Source organism: Leopardus geoffroyi, chromosome B1 (assembly GCF_018350155.1).
Source record: "Leopardus geoffroyi isolate Oge1 chromosome B1, O.geoffroyi_Oge1_pat1.0, whole genome shotgun sequence".
NCBI lineage: Eukaryota > Metazoa > Chordata > Mammalia > Carnivora > Felidae > Leopardus > Leopardus geoffroyi.
The window spans coordinates 122,292,739-122,316,591 of NC_059327.1; the positions used below are offsets into that span (position 1 = coordinate 122,292,739).

The following is a 23,853-nucleotide window of genomic DNA, read 5'->3' on the forward strand; positions in this document are numbered from 1 at the left end:
TTCCTTATGAACATAGCCACAAGAATGTTAAACAATGTTTTATGAAATTAAATATATAAAAAGGTAACACATCATGACCAACTGAGTTTTTCCCCCCCAGAAATGCCAGGGTAGTTTAACATTTGGAAGTTAACCAAAACAATTCGCCATATTAACAGATTAAAAAAGAAAAATATGCTCATCTCAAATAGATGCAGAGAAAGCATTTGACAAAATCCAATTCCTATTTCTGATAAAAGCTTCAGGACACTAGAAATGGAAAAGAACTTCCTCAGCCATATAAAGGGCATCTATAAATAAAGTAAACTGACATCATATTCAATGGTGAAAATATAAGCTTTTCTCCTATGATTAGGTGCAAGACATGGTTATCTGCTTTCATCACTTCTACTCAACATTGGGCTAGAGGTTAGTCTTTGCAATAAGACACAACAGAGAGATAAACATCATGTGGATTTGAAACTATGATAGAAAAATTTTAAATTTGGGTTTCATCAAACTTCTAAATTTTGGTTCTTCAAAAGTCACTGTTACAAAAAAAAGTAACCATCAGACTAGAAGAAACATTTACAAAATGTATATGTGACAAAAGAATTTTTACCTAAAATATATAAAGAACCTTTAAAACTTCATAATAAAAAGTCCAGCAACCCAATTTACAATGTGGGCAAAGATTTGAACACACATTTCTCATAAAAATGCCATATAGGGATGGCAAGTAAGAACATGAAAAGATATCAACCTCACTAGTCATCAGGGAAATGCAAATTAAAACTACAATGAGGTACCATTGGCTAATGAGATACCATTAGCCACTAGATTGGCTAAAATTATAAAATACTAACTATACTAAGTGTTGGCAGGATGTGGAGGAAAAGAAACATACACTGCTGGCAGGAATGTAAAATCGTAAAACCACTTTGGAAAAATGCATTGGCAATTTCTTAAAAATTTTAACCTACACCTGCTATAGGACCCAATCATTCCACTTCTATGTACTTACCCAAGAGAAAAGAAAATATATATCCATACAAAGACGAGTACACAAATGTTCATACCAGCTTCAGCAAAAATTGGAAACAAACTAAATGTCCATCAACGGGTGAACACGTATACAAATTGTGGGATACCCATACAATTGAATATTTCTCAGCAATAAAAAGGAATGAATTACTGATGAACATAACAACATGGATGAATCTTAAAATATTGATGCTGAGTTAAAGAAACCATTTTTTGTTTTTATTTAAATTCCAGTTAGTTAACATACAGTATAACATTAGTTTCAGGTGTACAATATAGTGATTCAACACTTCCATAATCACCTGACACTCATCACAATCTATGCACTCCTTAATCCCCATCTCCTTTTTAACCAACCCCCACCCATCAGTTTGTTCTTTAGAGTTAAGAGTCTGAAGAAGAAACCATATTTAAAAAAATAACTCATTATATAATTTCATTATATAAAAGCCTAAAACATTGCATGCTAATTTTGAGCAACAGCAGATAAATATTTGCATGTGGGAGGGCCAGGGCTGGGGTTTTGAGAAAACTTGTGGGAGTGGTTAGTATGTTCATTCTCTTGATTTCAGTGGTGGCTTCCCAGATGTGGATATATATTTGTCAAAATTCATCAAATTGTATACTCTAAATATGTGTATTTTATATTGTGTTAATTACACCTAAATAAAGCTTAAAGATACTATGAAATGTGCCTTTTCAGAAAGTTATGTGAAGAGAAGGAGAGGAAATGACAGAAGTCAAATTAAATAGGTAACTGTAAATAGTTGTTTCTTTACCTTTTTAATTGCTAAGGGATTCTCACTGGAAGTTTTGAAGCACTCTCTGATTTTTCTGCAGGGCTCTGAAATGATGATGCAGAAATATATATTTAGATCAAACAGAAAAAAATTCTACCACATAACATATACATCAGTTGCTGAAATAAATGAGAGTATATCTGGATTTTAATTAAAGTCAACTCAGGGATCTGTTGAAAAACTTGCAGGTAGAGTTATACCAGAATAACATAATAAAAGCATATTAAGGGGCGCCTGGGTGGCTCAGTCGGTTGAGTGTCCGACTTCGGCTCAGATCATGATCTCACGGTTCGTGAGTTCAGGCCCCACATCAGGCTCTGTGATGACAGCTCAGAACCTGAAGCCTGCTTTGGATTCTGTGTCTCCCTCTCTCTCTGCCCTTCCCCATATGCGCTCTGTCTCTCTCTGCCTGTCAAAAAAAAAAAAAAAAAAAAAAAAAACTAATAAAAAAAATTTTTTTAAAGCATATTGATATTTACAAAAGTAATTCAATGCCCAGGAAGATGATATAAAGAAAGACTAGAAGAATTTTCTTGATCTGGGTAAACTAATTTTTAAAAGTGCACATTTCATATAAAACATGTTTTTCTCTGTTTCCTGTCCATATAGCTGTCACTTTTCCTAATTAAAGAGATTATAGGTGCGCTGTTTGCCCTGTGGCCACAAGCAGAGGATGTGTATTGAGTTATAATTACATTTTTAATTATATTTCTTATTTCATCAGTCTCTCAACATTACACATTTCATAGCATCATCTAACTAAATCACTTTAAACCATTTAAATATTTGCTTAATTTCATTTTGCATTAATTTAAATAAAGCTATATTCTCTGTAAATAATGCTATCGTTTTTACTGAAGCCATAGTCAACAGAAACAATTTCTTAAAAGATGCAAAGATGTTGTGCATATTCCCAACAGTAACTGAATTTGTTAGTTCTAGCTGAAGAGAGAAAACCATTGTAAAGTTACCTCTCCAGAAGAGAACAGGAAGTAGGAAGAACAAAGTTATGGGTGGTGGTCTATTAAGGTAGTGTTCACTTTGGGGAAACAGAAACCACTCTATTTTAAGCAAAAATGTAAATAAGACAGGGAATGCGGTATTTGCAACATCACTGGAAGGGCTGGAGCAGTGAACTCTGGCGTTGACCCTCACAAATCACTTCAAGAACGTCTTGCACCTGGCCCACCAGGGGGCACAGCCTTTATGGGGGGGGGGGAGGGGAGTCAGGATGCCACTGACACTTGAGTTGCTGTCACATCACTGAGGCTAAAGATGAGGCACTGGAACATGCTGCAATCTGAAAGCCACCGTATCTGCTGACTTGACATCTGACACCCATAAATCCAGAATCTGAACACTGGGATATTGTAACAGGAAAACCCCATGTCTCCAGTCATGCTTGAGAGCAGACAGCAACCAAAACGATGACCTTAGCCCCACATCTGAAATATACATCTGATCAGGTGGCAACACTTAACTCCCATTAGGGGGCTCTTGCAAACCTAACTGTTAAGTTTCTGGGTTTTATGGTATAGGAAGGAACACCCAACAGTAGGTGGAATGTGTGGGCTTTATTCTCTACTGCTAGTAGAAAGGAAGGAAGAGGAACTCTTTGAAAGGATGAAATGAGTTAGCAAGCGTGAAGACCTTAGAATGGAATCACATAGGAAGTACTCTACTAATGATGCCTCTTATTGTCGCTTTTTGAAAGACAATATTATTTTACCACACTATACCAAAACAATCTCAGGTGCCCTGAAACTTTTAATAATGGCAGGTAACTGTACAGGACAAGAGAAGGAGAACTGGAAGCAATTTCCAATACCCAGAGTTCCTTCTATTTTAGCTAGCCCTTTAGATTTCGCCATGCTGTGCTTTTTAAAATATGATAGTGCAGGATGTACAACACCGTGATTTGATATATGTATATATTGCAAAATGATCACCACAGTTAAGTGTAGTTAACTATCACCTTGCAAAATTATCAATATTTTTCTTGTGCTGAAAAATTTTAAGTCTACTTTCATAACTTCCAAATATACAAGACAGTATTGTGAACTATAGTCACCATGGTCATGGTGTTCTGTTGATTAATCCCTTTTCATTTCAATTCAATAAACATTATTTAATTAATTAAAAATTTTTTTACTGAAGATCAAACACTGTACTGGGACCTGGGGAGATACCAAGGATACCAGAAACACAGAAGGGAATAACCCTGGGCCCTGACCTTCAGGAGCTGGCCATCCAGCAGGGAGAAATGTAAACATGTAATTCCATCCCTACTGCATTTCCCTGACTCACTTTTTGTCTGCAGTAGGTTCCCTATCATGTTGGGTAAACATTCATTTTCAGTATCTCTTAAGCTACTTTTGTTGGAATTAGAGACTAGAACCACACCAAATATGTCTTGGGCTACTGAAATGAGATTAAAAGAATAAAAAAATTTTATAACGAATAACCTGTTTCACAGTGAGAAATCACTGCAGCTATGTTAGCTGCTATATTTTAAAATTGCTGCAGTTATATTAGCAATCATACAGACTATCCCCCCTACCACCTCTGGTTGTTTGCAGGAGACCTCAGGAAAGATTTCATTAGTCGCAAGGGACTCACCAGAATGAGGCCGAGGGGGCATTTTGATATGGTTTGGGGCCGGTGTGACTTCTCTGACAGGACTCTCCAGGGTCGCAGTGCTGGGTGGGTAACCGCATTTGGCAAATGGTGTCTCATCCTTCTCTAAGTGGTTGAACTGGCCAACACCCCACAATGTTCCCAGTGAGTTCTCATCATCATTCACAGTACAGATGGGAATGTTATTCAAACCTAGTTGAGTAAGGATAAAAAGACCAAAAAAAACAGATTAGGTTTTTGGCAGGTTTTCTCTGAATGATCAGCAATTTCCCAATTCGATATTGTTAAGTGTATACAAGATGTCAGACTCCAAATCGTATGAATGAATGCTAGGTGGATATTCTTTGAAAGTCAGTGTAGCAAATTATGTTAGCAATACATGCTTCCTTGAAATGTTCTGCCATCTCATTAGCCTTGAGAACCAGGCTCACATCTTTGATCTTAGTCGGAGAGTCAAGTGGAATGGATCTGCCTCTATCCCAGACAGACGCCTCATTTCCCAAGTTTTGATAATGACCAAGCGGGATTATGTTAGCCCTTTTCATGAACAGTACATTTAGACATTTGAAAGCATCCAAAATGTCTCAATATAATAAGGCCTCCTAAAAGACATACACTGGCTCTTTTTTCATACTGGCAAAAGATATAGACAGCTGTAGAAGCTAGGAACAGGAGGCAGGAGGAGGTAGATCATGAGCGAGGTAAGGAAGGAAAAAGCAGTGCAAAGCAAACTCCTTCCTCATCTCCTAGGCTTCTAGGCTCCTTCACTCTCCTGTAACAGCTATTTGCTTCTGGGTCATATAGCGAATTATAGACATATCTTCTTTTCCGTGTAAACACTATGTCATGACGTGTCGGACAGTTTAGGAAATGAGGGTGTACAGGACATTGCTCGATGTTAATCTGTGAATTATGAGAGATAGTAATAGGCAGCTGTCTTGTTTCCAAGAAGTTGCACAAGAAGCTTCTGGATAGTGTTTTTTGTTTTTTTGTTTGGTTTTTTTTTTTTTTTTTTTTTGGTTTTTGTGCCCATTTTCTTCTAAATTTCCTTCTAGTACTATCAGTCCCCCCTTCTTATCTATCTGCTCAAATGACATCATAAAGGTCTTTGCTGAAACCCCTGTCTGAAATGCACCCCTTCACACTCTGTTCCGTTATGCCTTTTTATTTTTCTCATAGCATTTGTCCCTTGTCATATCTGTTTGCACATTGCTGGGCTGAGCTGTCCTAGAATGTAAGCTTCATGAAAGCATGGATTTTGTGTGTTTGGTTTGCTACTCTATTCCCAGTGTCTAGAATAGTGCCTGGCGCAAAGTAGGTGCTCTATGATTATTTATCAAATGAATGAATAACACAGCCAAATATAAAGCTTTTATTTAGTCTGATACTTAGAACTTTACTGATAGTAACTGGTTCCATATAGAAATGAGAATAACATTTTTAAAGATAGCATCACATCTTACCATTTTATCTTAAACACCTGAGATAGTGATTGGCCCAGGTGTATGGTGAAAAACTGCCTACCAAATGAAATAAATAAAAGATTAACATGAAGACAAATCAAGGGGAAAATCCTTATTTTCTCTGCTATCTCCTTTAATTAAAAAATGGTGATACATAATATGAAAGAATTCAGATTCTATCTATCCAAGAGTTAGGAAAGAACTACCCAGAAATGTAAAAAGTGGAAGGGCACTAAAGTGGTTTCAGAGTCAAATGGGACAATATTAAATGATTTAAAGCTAGTCAGGGAAATGTAAAACTCAACCCAGCAGTGAAGAAGATTAGGACAACATAGGTGGGAGTTTCATTAACTGCTTTGAATATACAGGAGAATTAGGTTATGGAGTTTTGGGCCTAGGAATGACCAGCTCCCCCTATAGGGCATCAAATTTCTGTTAATTTGTAATTATGAGGGACTCACCTTGTGGGAGAGTGTCACCAGAAGATTCAAATATCACATTCCTATCTAATTTTCTAATATGCAGCCCCAGTTTAATGAGAACATACTCTCATTTTATCTTTTTGTCCAAGGTAATTGTTTCCTTAGTTGATGAGTGTGCTCTAATATTGGGTTAAGTTAAATTTTAAATGTTAAAACAAAAAGGTTTAGAATTGTTATTTTAAAATTTGATTTAAAAATAACAAGTAACTGCAATAATCTTTATCATGTACAAAACTTTCCATCAAAGATGCCAAAAATATTTACTATCAGCATAGCTGGTGTTGTAAAAGTATTAGTATTCCATTTCATTTCACACCCTCCTCTCCAGGCCAAGGATGACCCAACCTCCACAGACCAGCAGGGGAGTGGGGGTGTGGTCTGTTTTTCCTCCACGTTGCTCTTCCACTCTCCCTTCCCCACTCACTGCTTCCAGCTCCTCTGGAGTTGGGGTGGAAGATGAAGGAATGGTTAAAGAGACACAAAGTCTTACTTGCCAAATGGTTTTAATTTAGTGTTGAGGCATCTATGAAAGTGAATCTGTGAGACAGAGAAGAAATGCTGGCTCTTTCTCTCATGAGGCATTTTTGTGGGTTCTTTGGAGACCCTTGGTTGAGGAAATCTCTGATACTGTTCAGTCATGGATAACGTACCTACCAGAAAATTATTAACATCTCTTCCTTCCCACCTTCACACCAGGCAAAATGTCACCAGCCTCTTTTGGCTGGAGTTGTCCTATTATAGTGGTTAGTCCTCTTGGGCTGGGTACCTGTAAGACAGTTCTTGACCAGCTTCCTCCTGAGTGTCCACTCTAGCCCACAGGAAACAAGGCCCTTTGCCTAGTCTTCTGTGGGAGAGCAACTTAATCCCAGTCTTTGTGCCACTGACATAGCTAGCTTCAGGCAGCTCCAGTTGGCTCTTGTCTTTAGATTTTAGAAGAGAATCAGACACCATTCTCTGTCTTCCATAGCATAGAAGATACAGAACAAGTTCACCCCAAGAATAGTCTCCCCATATTCCACTGCAGAAACAGTACAGGGCAGACCAGGAACAGCACAGGCAAGGATCTTGCTAGCCAGTGAGATCTCAGTCTCCCCTCTAGACCCTCTGTTCTCCATAAATGGTCCCCTGGAAAGCCCCGAAGGTACCGGTGAAGGCAGCTACTACTGTTCATCATGGAGGGGAGGGGGAGTACACAGCACCCCAAAGACTCTTGTCAAAGAAATCCTCACTCTCCTTTTCATGAACTTTTACTCTTCTCTAAAGCAAAAGAGCCTGGAGATAGGCTACCATGGTAGAGCCAGTTTTTAAATCACCTCTTAGCAAGTCATGCACAAATGATCTTGAAATTTGGCTTTAGACAAAGTTCTGGAAACAAGAAAAGTCTCATTTAATCCCATGACTAAATATAATGCTTTTTTTCTATGCAGTAGTGACACTCAATTCTTTGGCTGTTGTGTCCTTTGTTCAAGCACATTTTACTCCATGTTTGTCTCCTGCCCAGATTTCTAAGACTCCAGAACACAGCTCAAAAACCTCTGCCAAGCAAATGTAAGATTTTAATATCCTCAGGTCTATAAATTCAAACTTTCTCTATTCTATGTGATAGAAGAGGTTGTAGAGATCACTAGTTTGTAAATTAACTGAAAAATTTTCGTCTCTTACATGCATTTACCTTTCTATGGATGACCGCATTTACTGTTCCCTCTTTCTTTAAAATCACTTCTTTCCATTTTCAGAGACAACATTTTTCAACCCAGCATCTCTGCCCTTTCTTTTCAGTCTCTTTCTCTGGATTTTCTGTGTCTATACATCCCTGTGTTTTTCAGGGTTTTTTGGCATTTCTTTGCTTTCTTGAGCAATAACATTATAGTTTTAACCTACATGTTCCTGCTTTTCAAATCTACTTTATAGACTCATCCAGTCCTTAGGCTCCAAGTCCTTATATCCGTTTCTCTACTTGGTCATTTGCTCCTGAATGTTCCATTGGCACATCGAGTACAACATGTTTGATATGAAGCTTTTAATCTTACCTCCTATATATGTTCTTCCTCCCATATGCTCAAGACTAATAGTTGGTCCACTATCCACCCAATCAACCAAGCTAAAAAAACTGGTAGTAATTCTAGACTTGTTATTCCATTCCCAAATCCAATAAAGGTCCAACTCCTGCTAATTGTTGCTCCTTAATGTTTATCATATGTATCTCTCAATCAAATCTCCGTGAAATGCATTCTTGATACTCCTCCAGCAATTTTCCTATCTCTGTATTACACCTCAACTTTCACCATACCTCTATTATTGCACATAACATTGTATTATAATTATTTCCTTCTATTTATATCTCCTCCAAACTACACTGTGAGCAGAAACTGGCTTGTGTTGTGTTGTTAGCAGAGTGCCTATATGTATCACAAATAGAGACTCTAACTTGACATTTCTTAGACTGAACAAACTTTTTAAAAAAAATTTTTTTTTTAATGTTTACTTATTTCTGAGACAGAGAGAGATAGAGCATGAGTGGGGGAGGGACAGAGAGAAAGGGAGACACAGAATCTGAAGCAGGCTCCAGGCTCTAAGCTGTCAGCACAGAGCCCGACACGGGGCTCAAACTCACAAACCGTGAGATGATGACCTGAGCCAAAGTCGGTCGCTCAACCGACTGAGCCACCCAGGCGTCCCTGAACAAACTTACTGATGATTTAATTTTTAAAAGATTTATCACTGATAATAACATTAGATCTCAACAGACTAGAACATTTGAATATTGGTAAAATGGACTATAAGAATTATCTTTGGCGTAAAACTAGTGAAACTAGTTGTAGTGTCCTTTTACTCAGTATGGGCTCAAAGCACTGGCTGTTAACGGCCAAAACAAAGCAGTTTGCTACTCTTCTCTTTCTCATCCAACTCCAGTTACTAGGCTTTGTAGAATTTGCATGGATATCCTTGAAAGATTTCCAATAAAATTTTCTATTCAATTGAACATATATTTATATGTGAACATATATTACTATCAGCAAGGCTTTGTGGTAGGCATTGTAGGGTGTTTGAAGGCATAAAACTCCATCCCTTGCCTGCCAACAGATTTATGCTGTAATGATAGGTATAAGATATTCAAGGCAGAATGTGAAATAACATATACAAGAATTATATATTATATATCAAGTATCTGAAAGTGAGAAAAAATATTACACTCAATTTGGTAGTATTTGCCTTCATAGAAAAAAGTTCCAATTAAATGCAATGGTTTTCTCATGTGGATTTTGAAAAACTCTGTCATCAGATTTTGCCACAACAATAGATTTCGAGGTCATCTATGACTTCTATTATAATATCTGTTTGCTTTCTCTTGGCTTTCATTTTCCTGATCTTCTCTAGGAATTTGTCTTTGACGATCATCCCCAGCCATTCTCATTGAATCTTGGTTTATCTCATAACCTTCTGATGGTTTTTTTTTGTTTGTTTGTTTGTTTTTTTCCCCTCTGTGCTGCTCACCTAAGCTTTTCCTCTTGCTCTGCCCCAAAGTTCAGCCTTCACTTCTCTGCTTACTCTGCCCTGGCCCATTCTCTATCCCTTTCACTTAGATGACTAAGTCCATCTTTTAACTTATCTCCCAACCCCTTGTTGGGCCCCTGCTCCTCTTCCACTTTCTATAATACAGCTAGAATGATTTTTTAAAGAATGAAATCACTTGCTCAAGGACACACAACTAGATAGCTGAGGTAGAACATGAACTCTGTTTAAAAATCTATGAGAGGCTCTAAATTTTACCTGGGTATAATTTAAGCTCCCTTCTTTCCTTACACAAAAATTTACCTCGCACCTCCCATGTGGCAGCCACTCTTTGGGAAATTGAAATAAGTGGTGAGTAAAACAGATATCTTCTGTTTTCAAGGAGCTCACAAATTAGTGGAAGGTATTTGATCATAATCAAATAAAAATATTTAGTCACAAGCTGCAATGACTGTGGAGATGCATCTACCCAAAACCATGCTTTCAGGATGCGCACACTCATCTGTCCGCCTGACAGATGTGTCAGCTACTGTTGGCTCATGCTGAGTCCCTCTCTGGGAATTGCTTCCAGCTGAAGATAGTTCTCATGCACGATGGGAACTTGACCAATGAGTGTTTGGTGGGGGTTACAAAGGCCTTACCCCCTTTCCTCAAGTTGAGATACCTCTACAAAGCCATCCATGGCTCCTTATGGGGCTGACTGAGGCCTCTACTGTATCTGTATCACAGCTCAAGTTCTGCTAAATCCTGCTTCCCTTGACTCCTATACATGTTGTTCCTGAGAGCAGCCCCAGTAAATCTCCTTCAAACAATTCTCCATACCACAGTCTATTTCCAGAGAACCTGACTTAAGACAATTGCTGTGATAGAATACTATGAGAATATAACATAATGAAATTTAATTTAGATTGAGGATATGGAGCCCAGAATGTCTCTTTTAAGTTACATTTCAAGAAACTTGAAAAATGAGAAACAGCAAGTAATAAGGGAATTTTTGGCAAGAGGAAATAGTATGAGTGAAAATCCAGAGGTTGGAAAAGTCTTATTACGTGTTCAAGGAACTTACGCAAGTCCAGTGTGGTTTATGTACAGTGAAGACGGGTAGGTAGGTATTGATAGGAAATGAGTCAAAAGAGGCAGAGGCCACATACATCATAGGAAACATTTTAGTCTATGTCAAGACAGTCATTATCTTAAGTGCATGTGAAGTCTCTGAAGGATTTTGAGTAGGATATTTAAGCAGTTAAATTTACATTTTAATATGATCTTTCTGGTTGTTCTATGGAGAGTGGATTGGATGAGGGCAGGGGTGGAAGTAGAGCAGTTAGAAGGCTACAAATTGCAAAAGTAGTAGTCAGACCAAGGGATAAGAATGGCCTAGAATGGAGCTGCAACCATGGCCATGGGGAGAAGTAGCTTAATTTGCAAAATATTTAGAAAAAAAAAGTGATGAGATCAAGGGAAGTATTGCAAGAGGAGAGGAAGGAAGTTCAAGAAGGGACCAAATTTATAGTCCCTTTCCCAACCAAGGGTTAATGCCTGGCACAGAGGATGCCTGTAAGCCTCTGCTGGCATCTGGTCTTAATGTTCAAAACCTGGGCCTCCCTATTGGTTACATATTTTGAACAGTATCCCTGTGCTTACCCACCAGAATCATCAAGTAGCCCAAATGTTGAGAAAGGGAAACATTCTAGGACCTTGAGTCACCTTACCTTTGATGTGGCACACCCTTCTGGGATGAGGGGTGTGCCGGACTAGAAAACAACCTCCATTTCTAGCCATAATATGGCTGCATTTGCTCTCAAACTGAGGAGCAGACATTGGGGACTTGAGGCTCATGTTCTCCGGATGTTGGTTTGCCCCTCTCCACTGTTGCCACAAAATGTCTTGGGGTTCTACCTGGTAACCTCACTTCCAGAGGTGCTCTGACCCTGAAATCATAAAATGACAATCATTCTGATGAGGGGCTCTTGACATTTCTTACACATCAAATATTTCCTCATTGCTTGCACTGCTGAGTTGTTTCCCTTGTCAAAGCAATGTGAGGCTATTATACTTTCAGATTAAATTTTTGTACACATTGAAATGAATTCGGGTATGGGTGGAAGCAAAGAATTTTTCCCTGGAAAATTCAAAACATTTGTGAGAAGCTTAAAATACATTCTATATTTAATTACATTTAAGGTCACTTTGTTAGCTTACCAACATAAAAATAACAGGTTATCAATTTTGATATAGTAAATGAAAATGATAGCTTTAAAACACAATACCCACAAATGTGCTTTACATGAATACACCTTTCATATTATGATATAATATACATATGAAGACCTTTAATATTATACTTTAAGAAAACCAGTTTGTTTGTTTGTTTGTTTTTTAAGTAGGCTTCACCCTCAGCACAGAGCTCAATGCTGAGCTTGAACTCAAAACCCTGAGATCAAGAGTCCAATGCTTAACCAACTGAGCCACCCAGGTACCCCTAGAAAACCACCTTCTTAAATTTGTATCATCTTCTGAGAGGATGGTAAAACCTAAAAATAAGGGGAGGGGGGATCTGATAAAAGAATGATATTGTACCTACAAATGATAAACTGGAGAACATTTGACACGTTGTTGTTTGTAATTTTCAGTATTATTTAATGATTTTCTTTCAATCACTCAGGAATTATTTATTAGATAGCTAAAGTGTCATAGGCCTAAGGGATCAAAGATAATGTTATGGCTCTTAGGGAATTTACAATTACGTGGGGGGAAAGTTCTGGATTACTAACATAGGAAAGAGTTAAACAAACTTTCTTAAAGATAACATATTACTAGAGCACCTGAGTGTCTCAGTCAGTTAAGCATCCAACTCTTGATTTCATCTCAGGTCATGACCTCATGGTTTGTGGGATTGAGCCCTACGCTGGGCTCTGCACTGACAGCCCGGAGCCTGCTTGGGATTCTCTCTCTTCCTCTCTCTCTGCCCCTCCCCACTCATGTTCTCTCTCTCTCTCTCTCTCTCTCTCTCAAAATAAATAAACTTTAAAAAAATGGCATGCTATCTTGAAATATAAAGAAGGGTTTTTTTTCTGGTGTTTGTTGTATATTTCCTATCTTACGTGGCTATCTTATTCATGATAGCAGGACTAGGAAATACACATTTTATTTCTAACCACGGCAGGGAGTTTTTCTGGTCAGAATAATTTTCAGCATCAAAATATGTCCATATTCTAGAAATTGCTCTCAAGATTTTGTTGGGGCAGACATTTTTAGTTCATTGACTACTTTTTAGACCAAAGAATCTGTGTTCAAGTTTTCCATGGTATATATTCACAGTGCATGGTATATGTTATCAGTCCTGTTACCACAAATACCTAACGTTCATAAATTCTAAAATTATTCTAGGCTAAATAAAATATGTTAAAATATTTGAACTCATAAAGTACTATTATCTATCAATAAAAAATATTTTCTTATTGTTCCTTATAAATAATGAGTTAATTCCAGCCTCTTTGTGTAACTCCAACTATAGCCTTACTCATTCTTTCTGTGTGGGACCTTTTGCACAATTAAGTCAGTAAATTCATTTTTTATCTGTATTGGAGGAAAAGGGTACAGTAGACAATTTGGAGAGTGGAACTTTCAAGTTAACTTTCAAGTTAAAGTGAACTGAAACTTTAAAATGAGATGTATGGTCCCAGCTTTTCCATTAACAAGCTAAGTCACCATGGATCAATTATTTTATTTCCTAGATTTTTATTTTTTCATCTGAAACCTGATGAGATTGACTGAGACATCAGCTAGAATGTTCAGCTATTCTACTGGGTGTGTCTTACCCTCATTAATCATTTCTTAGGCTAATTTGAAGGGTAATGACATACTTCAAATTCTGGTATTAAAGGTCAATAAACAATGAAGAAAACTCTTTCTCCTCTTATAAAAAAAACAGTGCCTTCAAGAAGTCTGAAATTCATCTTGCTTTTATACTTTAAAAGATGCTATAGGGCTTTCTTTTGTATTACAGAAAATTTAATTACCTGATGTTGTGGCTTTTATTGTTTCTTTTGGAGGTTTTGAAATAATGTTAAAGGGATTCAGGCAATATGTAAATATTTTATCCACATATATCATTAAAAATTTTACAAAATCCAATATACATTATGTACTGTTGAAAGTCTGACTTACACTTAAGTTTTCAGAAATTAGATAAATGAAAAAGTCTGGACAAAGTTGTACTTTGAATTGTTCTAGTAAGTGATCTAATAATGAAAAAATAAAGCTATCTCAAACCTGAAGAAAAGTGAAACTATATTTTTCCCTGCAAAAGTTCTTAAAACAATTGTCTCCCACAGACTGGGAGAAAATATTCTGAAACACATATATGATAAAGGACTTGTATCCAGAGTAACAAAGAACACTTAAAACTCAACATTAAGAAAACAAATAGCCAGGGGCGCCTGGGTGGCGCAGTCGGTTAAGCGTCCGACTTCAGCCAGGTCACGATCTCGCGGTCCGTGAGTTCGAGCCCCGCGTTGGGCTCTGGGCTGATGGCTCAGAGCCTGGAGCCTGTTTCTGATTCTGTGTCTCCCTCTCTCTCTGCCCCTCCCCCGTTCATGCTCTGTCTCTCTCTGTCCCAAAAATAAATAAATGTTGAAAAAAAAGTTTTTTTTAAAAAATAAAAAAAAAAAAAAGAAAACAAATAGCCAAATTAATAACTAGGTGAAAAAGGTGAATAAACACCTCATCAAAGAAGATTATCAGATGGCAAATAAGCATGCATATAAAAAGATACTCAACATCACTTATCATTAGGGAATTGCAAATTAAAATAATGACATAGCACTACTCACTTATTAGAATGGCTAAAGTCCAAAATACTGACAATGTTGGCAGGAATGTGGAGCAACGGGAACTGTCACTTATTGCCAGTGGGAACACAAAATGGTACAGCCACTTTGGAAGATAGGTTGGAAGTTTCTTTTAAAACTACACATACTCTTACCATAGACCCAGCAATTGTACTCCTAGGTGTTTACCCAAAGGATTTGAACTCATGTCCACAGAGAAACCTACACATGAATGTTTATTCATAATTGCCAAAAAATGGAAGCAACCAGGGTGTCCTTCAATAGGTGAATGGATAAATTGTAGTACCTCCATACAGTGGAATACTATTCAGTAATAAAAAGAAATGAGCTATCAAGCCATGAAAAGACATGGAAGAATGTATGTTGTTAGAATGTATGTTGTTAGAAGCCAGTTTGAAAAGCCTACACACTGAGTGATTCCCACTACATAACATTCTGGAAGAAGCAAAACTATGGAGACAGTAAAAAGATCAGTGGTTGCCAGAAGTTCTAGAGGGACAGTGGGGGAATAATGAATAGATGGAGATCAGAGGATTTTTAGCGCAGTGAAACCAGCCTGTAGTATACTGTTCTATACTGTAGTTGTGGATATATGACATCATGCATTTGTTGAAAGCTACAGAACTGTACAACACAGAGTGAATGGTAATGTAAACTATGGACTTTAGTTAATAATAATGTATGGTTTTTGTTCATTAATTGTGACAAATGTAACACACTAGTGAAGATGTGAATAATAGGGGAGATTGGGCAGGGGCGATATATGGAACTCCCTGTACTTTCTGCTTAATTTTTCTGCAAGCTTAAAAACTACTGTAAAAAATAAAGTCTATTAATGTAAAAAACAAAAAAAGAAACTAACTCAAGCCTGAAGAAAAGCAAAACTATTTTAGTTGCTATTAATGATGGCCCACATCTTTCTCTTCCACTTGTTGCCTATATTGATTTTAACACTCCTTAACTGACTGATAATACATTTTGCATTGATTTTAGTGGATATCTTTCCAAAGTTCATGAATTGGCTTAAAATAATATTTTTCTATTTAAATATTTCTCTTTAATATAAGCATTGATTTGGGGCTATAATTTTTTAAGACATAAACTCTAAACAAATGAATCATTCATTCTTCTACAAAAGATTTTTCCCCCCAAAGGCAAGAGAAACATGAAAAGAATATGTTATTAAAATAAGGAATTAATAGAGGACCAGAAAATAATTTACTTGTTGATAAACAAACATAATCTTTGTTAGAGAATCAGAAATTTCATTTATTTTACAATGAAGTGAGTAAACATTTTCCTGAACCAATATTAGAGCATCCCATCAATGCAAAATTGTTCAGTACATATCATGGACGGACTCTGTAGACGAAATCAGTTATAATAACTTCTGTAATGTGCCATGAATTATTTACAGTTTTGTGATAAATAATAGGTATTTTTTAACTCCAAAACAAACAAAAAACACCACAAAGAAAACAACACACACACACACACACACACACACACACGCACTGTTTCCACTATTTTAGCTTAGTAGGTATTTGCTGTATAATATGGGGCAGCAGTTCTCAGCCTTCTTTCCCCACCTGATGCACATGACAGGTGATGTTCGGAGGAAAGACATCGCCATCCCATGTTCAGATTTTAAAGAATGAATTCCACAGTTGTGGTAGAGCAAAGTACTAAAAAAAAAAAAAAAAGTCAATCACCCCAACTACGGTGTGTCAGTAACTGTTGCTCACAGGAGCTGTTTAAACAGGTTTTAACTCCAATCTTTCCAAACAGGTAGGCACATGTCATTGCAACTAAACGCCAACGGGTAGTGTTAGAAAACTTACCCTTCTTTGTATTAATTCCTTTTAAAAGCTAAACAATTTCTAAACATGAGCGTTTTAGTTATTACCAGTAAGTATGTTGGGTCTCGCCTCACTGTCTGTGTTGCAAAACCTCGGTGGAGCCCTCCTGACTATGTCCAAAAAGATGTGCTGAGTGAAAGTAGCCAAGTTCCATTTATAATTCTATTCTACTTGTGATGCCAGCATTCTGCTTTTGCCTTGAAGAGGAAGAGAAAAACCTGTACAGTGGTAACTGATGGAAAGTCTAATTAAAATTACCCTTTGTCATTCAGGGAATCGTGCAAGCACTTCTGGGAGCAGTATTTCCTTTTCTATAGCCTCTTGAATCTACCTATATATTAGCAAGTCACTAAATTTTATTTAGACTACATGACACAAAATCTTCAAAATCTAGAGTTTCAGAGGTATGATTAATCATGTAGTTCTAAATCTGGTCATCGTTACTTTTAAAATATGTAAATCTAGGGGCGCCTGGGTAGCTCAGTCAGTTAAACATTCACTTTGGCTTAGGTTATGATCTCGCGGTCTGTGGGTTGGAACCCCGCGTCCGGCCTTGTGCTGACAGCTCAGAGCCTGGAGCCTGCTTCGGATTCTGTGTCTCCCTCTCTTTCTACCTCTCCTCCGCTTGTGTTCTGTCTCTCTCACTCTCAAAAATGAATAAATGCTAAAAAAAATTTTAACAAACATAAAATATGCCAATCTGTATTAAATATTAATAATCTTAGTCCAAAGTAACACTTATGTAAGATGTATGTTTAAAACAAGAGGATACGACATCTGATCAACGAACAGCTGTAAGTTACAAAGAATTCCTAGAGATGTAAAGATTGTTATTTAGGTGATGAATGCTGAACCATTTTGCAGGTCACCTCGCCTAAAAGGCATGCCACTAAGATCTTCACTGCATTCATTGCTCTGCCTACAGGAGACTTTCTCCTAAGGCTAAGGCTTCCTTACCCTTCTCTAAAGTAGTTCCCACCATCTTCCCTGCCTGGATCACTGTCTATCCCTAACTCTCCTTAGGCGATCTCCATAAGTGCATGTTATTCCCTGGCTTTTTTTTTTTCATTTCTGTGTTTATTTTCCGCTTCTCTCCATAGGGTATCATAATCAAGCAGGCAATGGTCTAGTCTAAGTTCTGTATTCCCAATACCTGTCACATAGTATATGTTCAGTATTTGTTAAATGAAGTTGAATGTTATCCACAGAACAAATGTCTTTATCCCACAAACTTAGCTTATTTTATTTGTATGATCTCCTCAAAGATAGGTGGTTTATTTTATTTTTTTTTTAGGTGGTTTACTTTAAAAGATAATACCTCATTACCACAAAACAGATTTATTTGGCCTTCACATAGTCTTGAAAAGAGGATGAACCTGAATCCATTAACTAAATCATACCTAAACTTTTTGAAAATTATTTTAATGATGAATTTAAAATTATACCTGAGGACAGTTTTTAAAGAAGGTGATCTTGTTCACAGGAACTCAAGGCTATTGATACACTCCAAGCCTCATAATGGGTCTATGCTGAGTTGTTACTGATTTCCTTAAATCTTTGCACTTGAGCTGGGAATTTGTAATTGGCAGAGACAGCCTAATGTCTAATGCATCCAGTAGAATATCACTGTCTCCCTCCAGTTTCTCCCACTGTTGCTACAAAGAGCCCAGGAGGCTCCCTGGTTGTTAGGATACACTACAAAGCTTAGCAACGTGGTAACATTCCTTAGGGAAATCAGAGTTCCAGAACCTCTTCACCCCATGTTCTCAGAGCTCCACAGCTTGACAAAACCACATGGTAGCAGTGACTTTTCTCAGTTTCAGACATATAATAGTGTTGAATCGAATGAAAGAGAAAGAGAAAAAAGAAAGAGCAATTTTAATGATATTGATACTTTTCTCCATAATTCTGCTTGAAGAATACATACTACCCAAAACTAGGGGGAGAAAATGTGGGTGATTTTAAAGATATCCCAGTCATTCTGCTTGGTAGTCAGCATGTCCATGGCAACGCTTACTCAATAGTATTGAAAAAAAATTGAAATGTTAATTAAAAGTCATAAAGAAACATTAAATAATGCAGTTAAAGTCATAGGGTTCCCTGTGAAAAGGGAAGATGGAATCATACATAGTAATTCCATACATGCACATACACATATACACATACATACATGTGTCCTTCAGCTCTCCGGATTATATATACTAGAGCTTCCTAATATTTTTCTTTTCAGACCACGTATGGTTTTTAATTTCTAAATCAGTCTCTGAAATCAATGTAGATAGTTTCTAAAGGGCAAATACTAGTTTAAAACAATGCAAGGATACAGTCTAATTCGGTCTGGATTTTTTTTGTTGTTTGGCCCCAAGAATTAAAGGCTAAATATCTCCTCTTGCCTATAACCCATTCAGGACTTGTACCACACTATTTTTCTGTATTCTATGGAAGATTCAAACAATTTTCTAATGTAATTTTGACATTTTGAAATGTTCATGCTACATTTTGTGTCAGGAATTTGCTTTCCACAGCTAGTCATAGAGACTTATTTCTCCTTCACCTGAGAGAGTCCAAGAGTCCAAGGTTGGTGTGGAAGCTCCATGGTGTCATTTGGAGCCTAGACTTGTTCCACATTTTGGTCCATCTTCCTTGATATGTGGCTCCCCTCCTTGAAGCTAACTCTTACCCAAGATGGTTCCTGAAGTTCCAGTCATCCGAATGGCTACTATATTACAGACATCAAATGCACAGTGCCTGCAGAAAAGAAAAGGAAAGAGGGGTGAGTGCAGACAAGGACATGATGGCTATGTGCTCCCTCCATAAAAGCCTTTTCATGAGTCCCAGACAATAATCTAGGTGCCTTGATCACTTCTAGCTGCAAGGTGGGGATAGAAAGTGTAGCTTCTTCACAGGGCATATTGCCACTGATTTCTCAAAGAGGGGCTCAGTTACCAAAAGAAGAGTGAGATAAGGTATATTGGGTTATAAACAGTTTCTACCACAGATCCTGACATTATACCTGACCCCTGTGGAAGAGGTTTTGACACTCTACGCAGTTGCACCTTTCATTAGAGAGGGCGAAGCGCCCATCAGAGGGAGACATACCCCTGGCTATGTAACCATGGTTCTGTTGTATTTTCTTTATAGGAAGACCTATGAGACCTTCCTTGTCTCATTATTGGGAAAAATGATACAACTGGTTTGTTTGGGCACGGTTGGCAGTAATTCTGTCAGAACCGCGGGACAGAGGTTGCTCTGCTGCCCTTGCTCAGGGCACACATGTATCTTTGTTGCCTTGGAAACAAACTGCTAGTCAAGACACTCAAAGACAGAAAATGGATGGAGAGATTTCTTGGAATATGTGCATATTTGAATGGTGATTAGTGATTTAACAACACCTTCTGTAGTAGTCATAAACAGGAAATCTCCCAGGTTGTTCACTGTCCACAGACATTTTGAGTATTGTTATGGACTGAATGGTGTCCCCCTAAATTCATATGTTGAAGCCCCAACCCCCAATGTGACCATATTTGGTGATAGGACCTTTAAGGAGGTAATGAAGGTTAAAGGAGGTCCTAAGGGTGAGTCCAAATCTAACAGGACAGGTGTTCTTTTAAGAAGAGGAAGAGACCCCAGAACACACACACACACACACACACACACACACACACACACTCTCTCTCTCTCTCTCTCTCTCTCTCTCTCTCTCTCTCCCTCTCCCTCTCCCTCTCCCTCTTCCTCTCTCTCTCTCCATACACACATGGAAGAAAGGCCATGTGAAGTCACAGCAAGGAGGGGTCTGTCTACTAGCCAGGAAGAGAGGAAGAGAGGGAGAGAGGTGGAAGAGAGGCTTTACCTGAAGCCAACCTTGCCAGAACCTTGACCTTGGAATTCCAGCCTCCAGAATTATGAAAAGATGAACTTCTGTTGTGTAAGCCACCCTATCTGTGGTATTCTGTTATGGCAGCCCTAGCACATTAATACACATGTGAATATGCAGAACACTCCGTCAGGTGCATTTTCTCCATATACAAGCAGTGTGGCCACATCTTGGAGCTGTGAATGGATTAGACCTATTGATTTTTATCCTCATTTTGCATTTTCTATAAAAATCCCACTGGTGTCTGCTTAACATATAAGAAAGTAATGTAAATTATTTCTGAAAGGCAAAAACGTAATTGAAAACAACACAAGAATAAAACTTATTTCATCTGGTGTCTTGCCCACCCTGTACTTTGTTCTGTCAATTTTGGAAGCACATGATTCAGCCCTAAATTTGCAACAAGTATCTGCATTCATAGAAAAGAGTACTTTGTGATCGCCAGAGCATAACAAAAGTACTGATGTAAGTATAATACAAAGAATTCTAAATTAGCCTCTACATTTCCTCACCACTACTGTTCACACCCTGTATAACCCCCTTCCCTTGATTGTGGGCACATCTGTGAATACAATGGATGTCACTCTTGTGATTAGGTGACATTCTATGGCAAAGATGAAGAGGTTCTGCAGATATAATTCAAATCCCTAATCAGAATTGCTATGAGTTCATCAAAAGGAGATTGTTTGGGGGTGGATCTGACCTAAGTTTTTTAATGTTTATTTATTTTTGAGAGAGAGAGAGACAGAGCGTGAGCAGGGCAGGGGCAGAGAGAGAGGGAGATACAGAATCTGAAGCAGGTTCCAGGCTCTGAGCTGTCAGCACAGAGTCAATGTGGGACTCAAACCCAGGAACCATGAGATCATGACCTGAGATGAAGTTGGACTCTTTACTGACTGAGCCACCTACGCACCCCTGACCTAATTTTTAAAAGAGATTTAGGCCTTCCCTAAGATCAGACAAGCTTTCCTGCTAGCCTTAAAGAAGCAAGCTATCATGAGTTCTACAGCTGCAAGGAAATGAATCTGTCAACAACCCTGAGAGCTTGGGAGACAACCCCAAGCCACAGATGAGACCCCAAACTCAGCTGGTACCTGGACTGCAGTCTTATAAGACCCTGTTTTGAGGACCCAGCTAAAGCTAAGCCATGCCTACAGTCCTGGCACATGGAAACTGTGAGATAACAACTTTGCATTGTTTTAAGTTGCTAAGTTTGTAGCAATGTATTAGGCAGCAAAAGAAAAATTAATACAGTAAAATGAAACTTAGGAAGCATATTCACAGTCCATACTCAATTATAAAAACAGTATCTGTTTCATGTATCAGATTGCGATCTCTTCAAGTGAGGCAGGTTGTGGAGACGGTTCACAGGATTCCATCCTAAAATGTATCCATGACTTCTCAGGGTTGTGTTACAGTTCTGGGCTGTGTGTGTGTCCTTGGACAGCAAGCCAAGCAGGTTGAAATGCAGCTGGTGTGCCCTAAACGGGAGTACTGATTGTTACCAGCTATGTCCCTCCCAGTTGGTTGGTATCCATGCCATAATAGTTGTTTGATATTTTGAATATCATCTCTCATTATCAGACAATTCCTGTCTTCTTAATTTGGAGAGATTATCTACAATTGCCCAAGCAAACCAGTTCCTTGGGAGAAGTGATTACTGCCTCCACTTGAAATTTAAAATGTCTCAGATGGCAGCTCATCGGGAGAGCACGGATGGTCCAGTGAGAAGGACAGGAAGTAGAGATAGGACACAAGTTAGGCTGGCGCAGCACTTCATAGGGTTTTTACAGCTTTGTAATCATTCCAAGACCCAAGACAAAACCTGTTACAATTCCAGGACCTTTGAGTTTCAACACACTACTGGTAACATCAGTGGTGCAAGCCAGAGGCTGGGTTTTCTTAAGACCTGTCTGATAGAGGGGTGCCTGGGTGTCTCAGTCAGTTAAGTGTCTGACTTTGACTCAGGTCATGATCTTGTGGTGGGTGAATTCAAGCCTTGCATTGGGCTCTGTGCTGACTATGTGTAGCCTGCTTGGGATTCTCTTTCTCTCCTTCTCTTTCTCTGCCTTTCCCCGACTTGTTCTCTCTCTCTCTCTCTCTCTCTCTCTCTCTCTCTCTCTCTCTCTCTCAAAATAAATAAATAAACTTTAAAAAGAAAGTGAAATGGAAGACCTGTCTGAAAGAAAGGAGCCTTAGCAGGAGCACATAGGATCAAACTCTTGACAGTCAGAGATGACTGTCTAAAGAGGGGTTATGCAGAAGCCTTTTCTTTTCACTGTTTTTGCCAAGATCTGCGTGTGAATCTGTGTGTGTGTGTGTGTGTGTGTATGTGCGCGCGCACGTAGGGGGTGTGCAGGAAGAAAAGACAGGTGTCCACCATTATCATGTCACTCTTTTGACCTTGCATGTATTTTGTGTGTGCCATACGCCCCACAAGGACATTTTGAAAATAAGTCACTTTTATTGCACTTATACTAAAAGAACATCACTGGGCAGAATCTGAGTGATAAGACAGTTTAGAGAGAGAAGATGGAGAGAACTCAGGCTTCTGCTTCCTTCTCAGTATCTGTCTCAGTGTCTCTGCCTCACTCTTAGCTTTATTCTCACGGTAACTGAGGCCTCTGTGTTGCTGCATTTTACTTTCTCTCTTACCTTTCAGCTAAAATGGTTTTGTTTTAATAAATGTCTCACTCCACAATGCTGCATATCATTCATTCTTTTCCAGAATCTCCTTTGAAAACCTATGCACCAGACATTGTGCAAGGTGCTGGGTACACAGTCATGAACAAAAAAACCTGGATGGTCTGTTTCTTCATAAAGTTCACAGTTTAGTGAAGAAGACAGGCACTGATGACGGAAATGCATAAACATATATGTACAATTTTTGTTGTTGTCGTTGCTAACGTTAGGTAGGGAACCTTGGGTTAAAGTAGAGAGATGTCATGGGACACAGGCTCTTTCCTTTTCCCCTCTTCCTGCTCCAGCAGTCCTTGCCTGTATCTTTTGTTCTTGTGGTCCTAGGGGGCTGTTGCCCTTCCAAGCCTGGCATCTGCATTCCATAAAGAAGGAAGCAACCTGGAGTCAGCAATGATGGGGAGAAAGCAGCCATTTCCCAGCCATCCTCAGCAGCTTCTGCCTATGCTCCTGGGCCACGACACTGTCACACTGCTGTCTCTGTCCCAGGGAAGGTTGATAATTGTTGCGTTTTAGCCAGACACATCACTGCCTTGAACAACTACTGGGGGTTGGTTAAAAAGGCAGGCGGTAGGTAGCATCATGTGCCGCAGCCCTGAAGGACAAGAGTGGGGTCCCGAAAGGAAGACAGGACAGCCAGGACGAGCCCCTC

The 23,853-nt window shown here is 38.5% G+C and overlaps 1 protein-coding gene across 3 annotated transcripts in view; it reads right to left on the reverse strand.

Annotated features, from left to right (window-relative positions):
* CB1H4orf17 (chromosome B1 C4orf17 homolog) overlaps positions 1 to 19,352 on the reverse strand; it is a 36,389-nt gene extending 17,037 nt beyond the window's left edge. For 2 of the 3 annotated variants that reach the window (XM_045472087.1, XM_045472069.1), the window contains exons 1-4: positions 18,076 to 18,321; positions 11,631 to 11,849; positions 4,443 to 4,652; positions 1,803 to 1,867 (exon numbers count right to left, since the gene is read on the reverse strand). In XM_045472087.1, the coding sequence (XP_045328043.1) occupies positions 1,803 to 1,867; positions 4,443 to 4,652; positions 11,631 to 11,757 (402 nt within the window). In that variant the 5' untranslated portion in view covers positions 11,758 to 11,849; positions 18,076 to 18,321. Of the gene's footprint in view, positions 1 to 1,802; positions 1,868 to 4,442; positions 4,653 to 11,630; positions 11,850 to 18,075; positions 18,322 to 19,184 lie in introns of those variants that run through there. The other variant, XM_045472076.1, reaches the window with a different exon arrangement.
* Between the last annotated feature and the right edge of the window lie 4,501 nt (positions 19,353 to 23,853).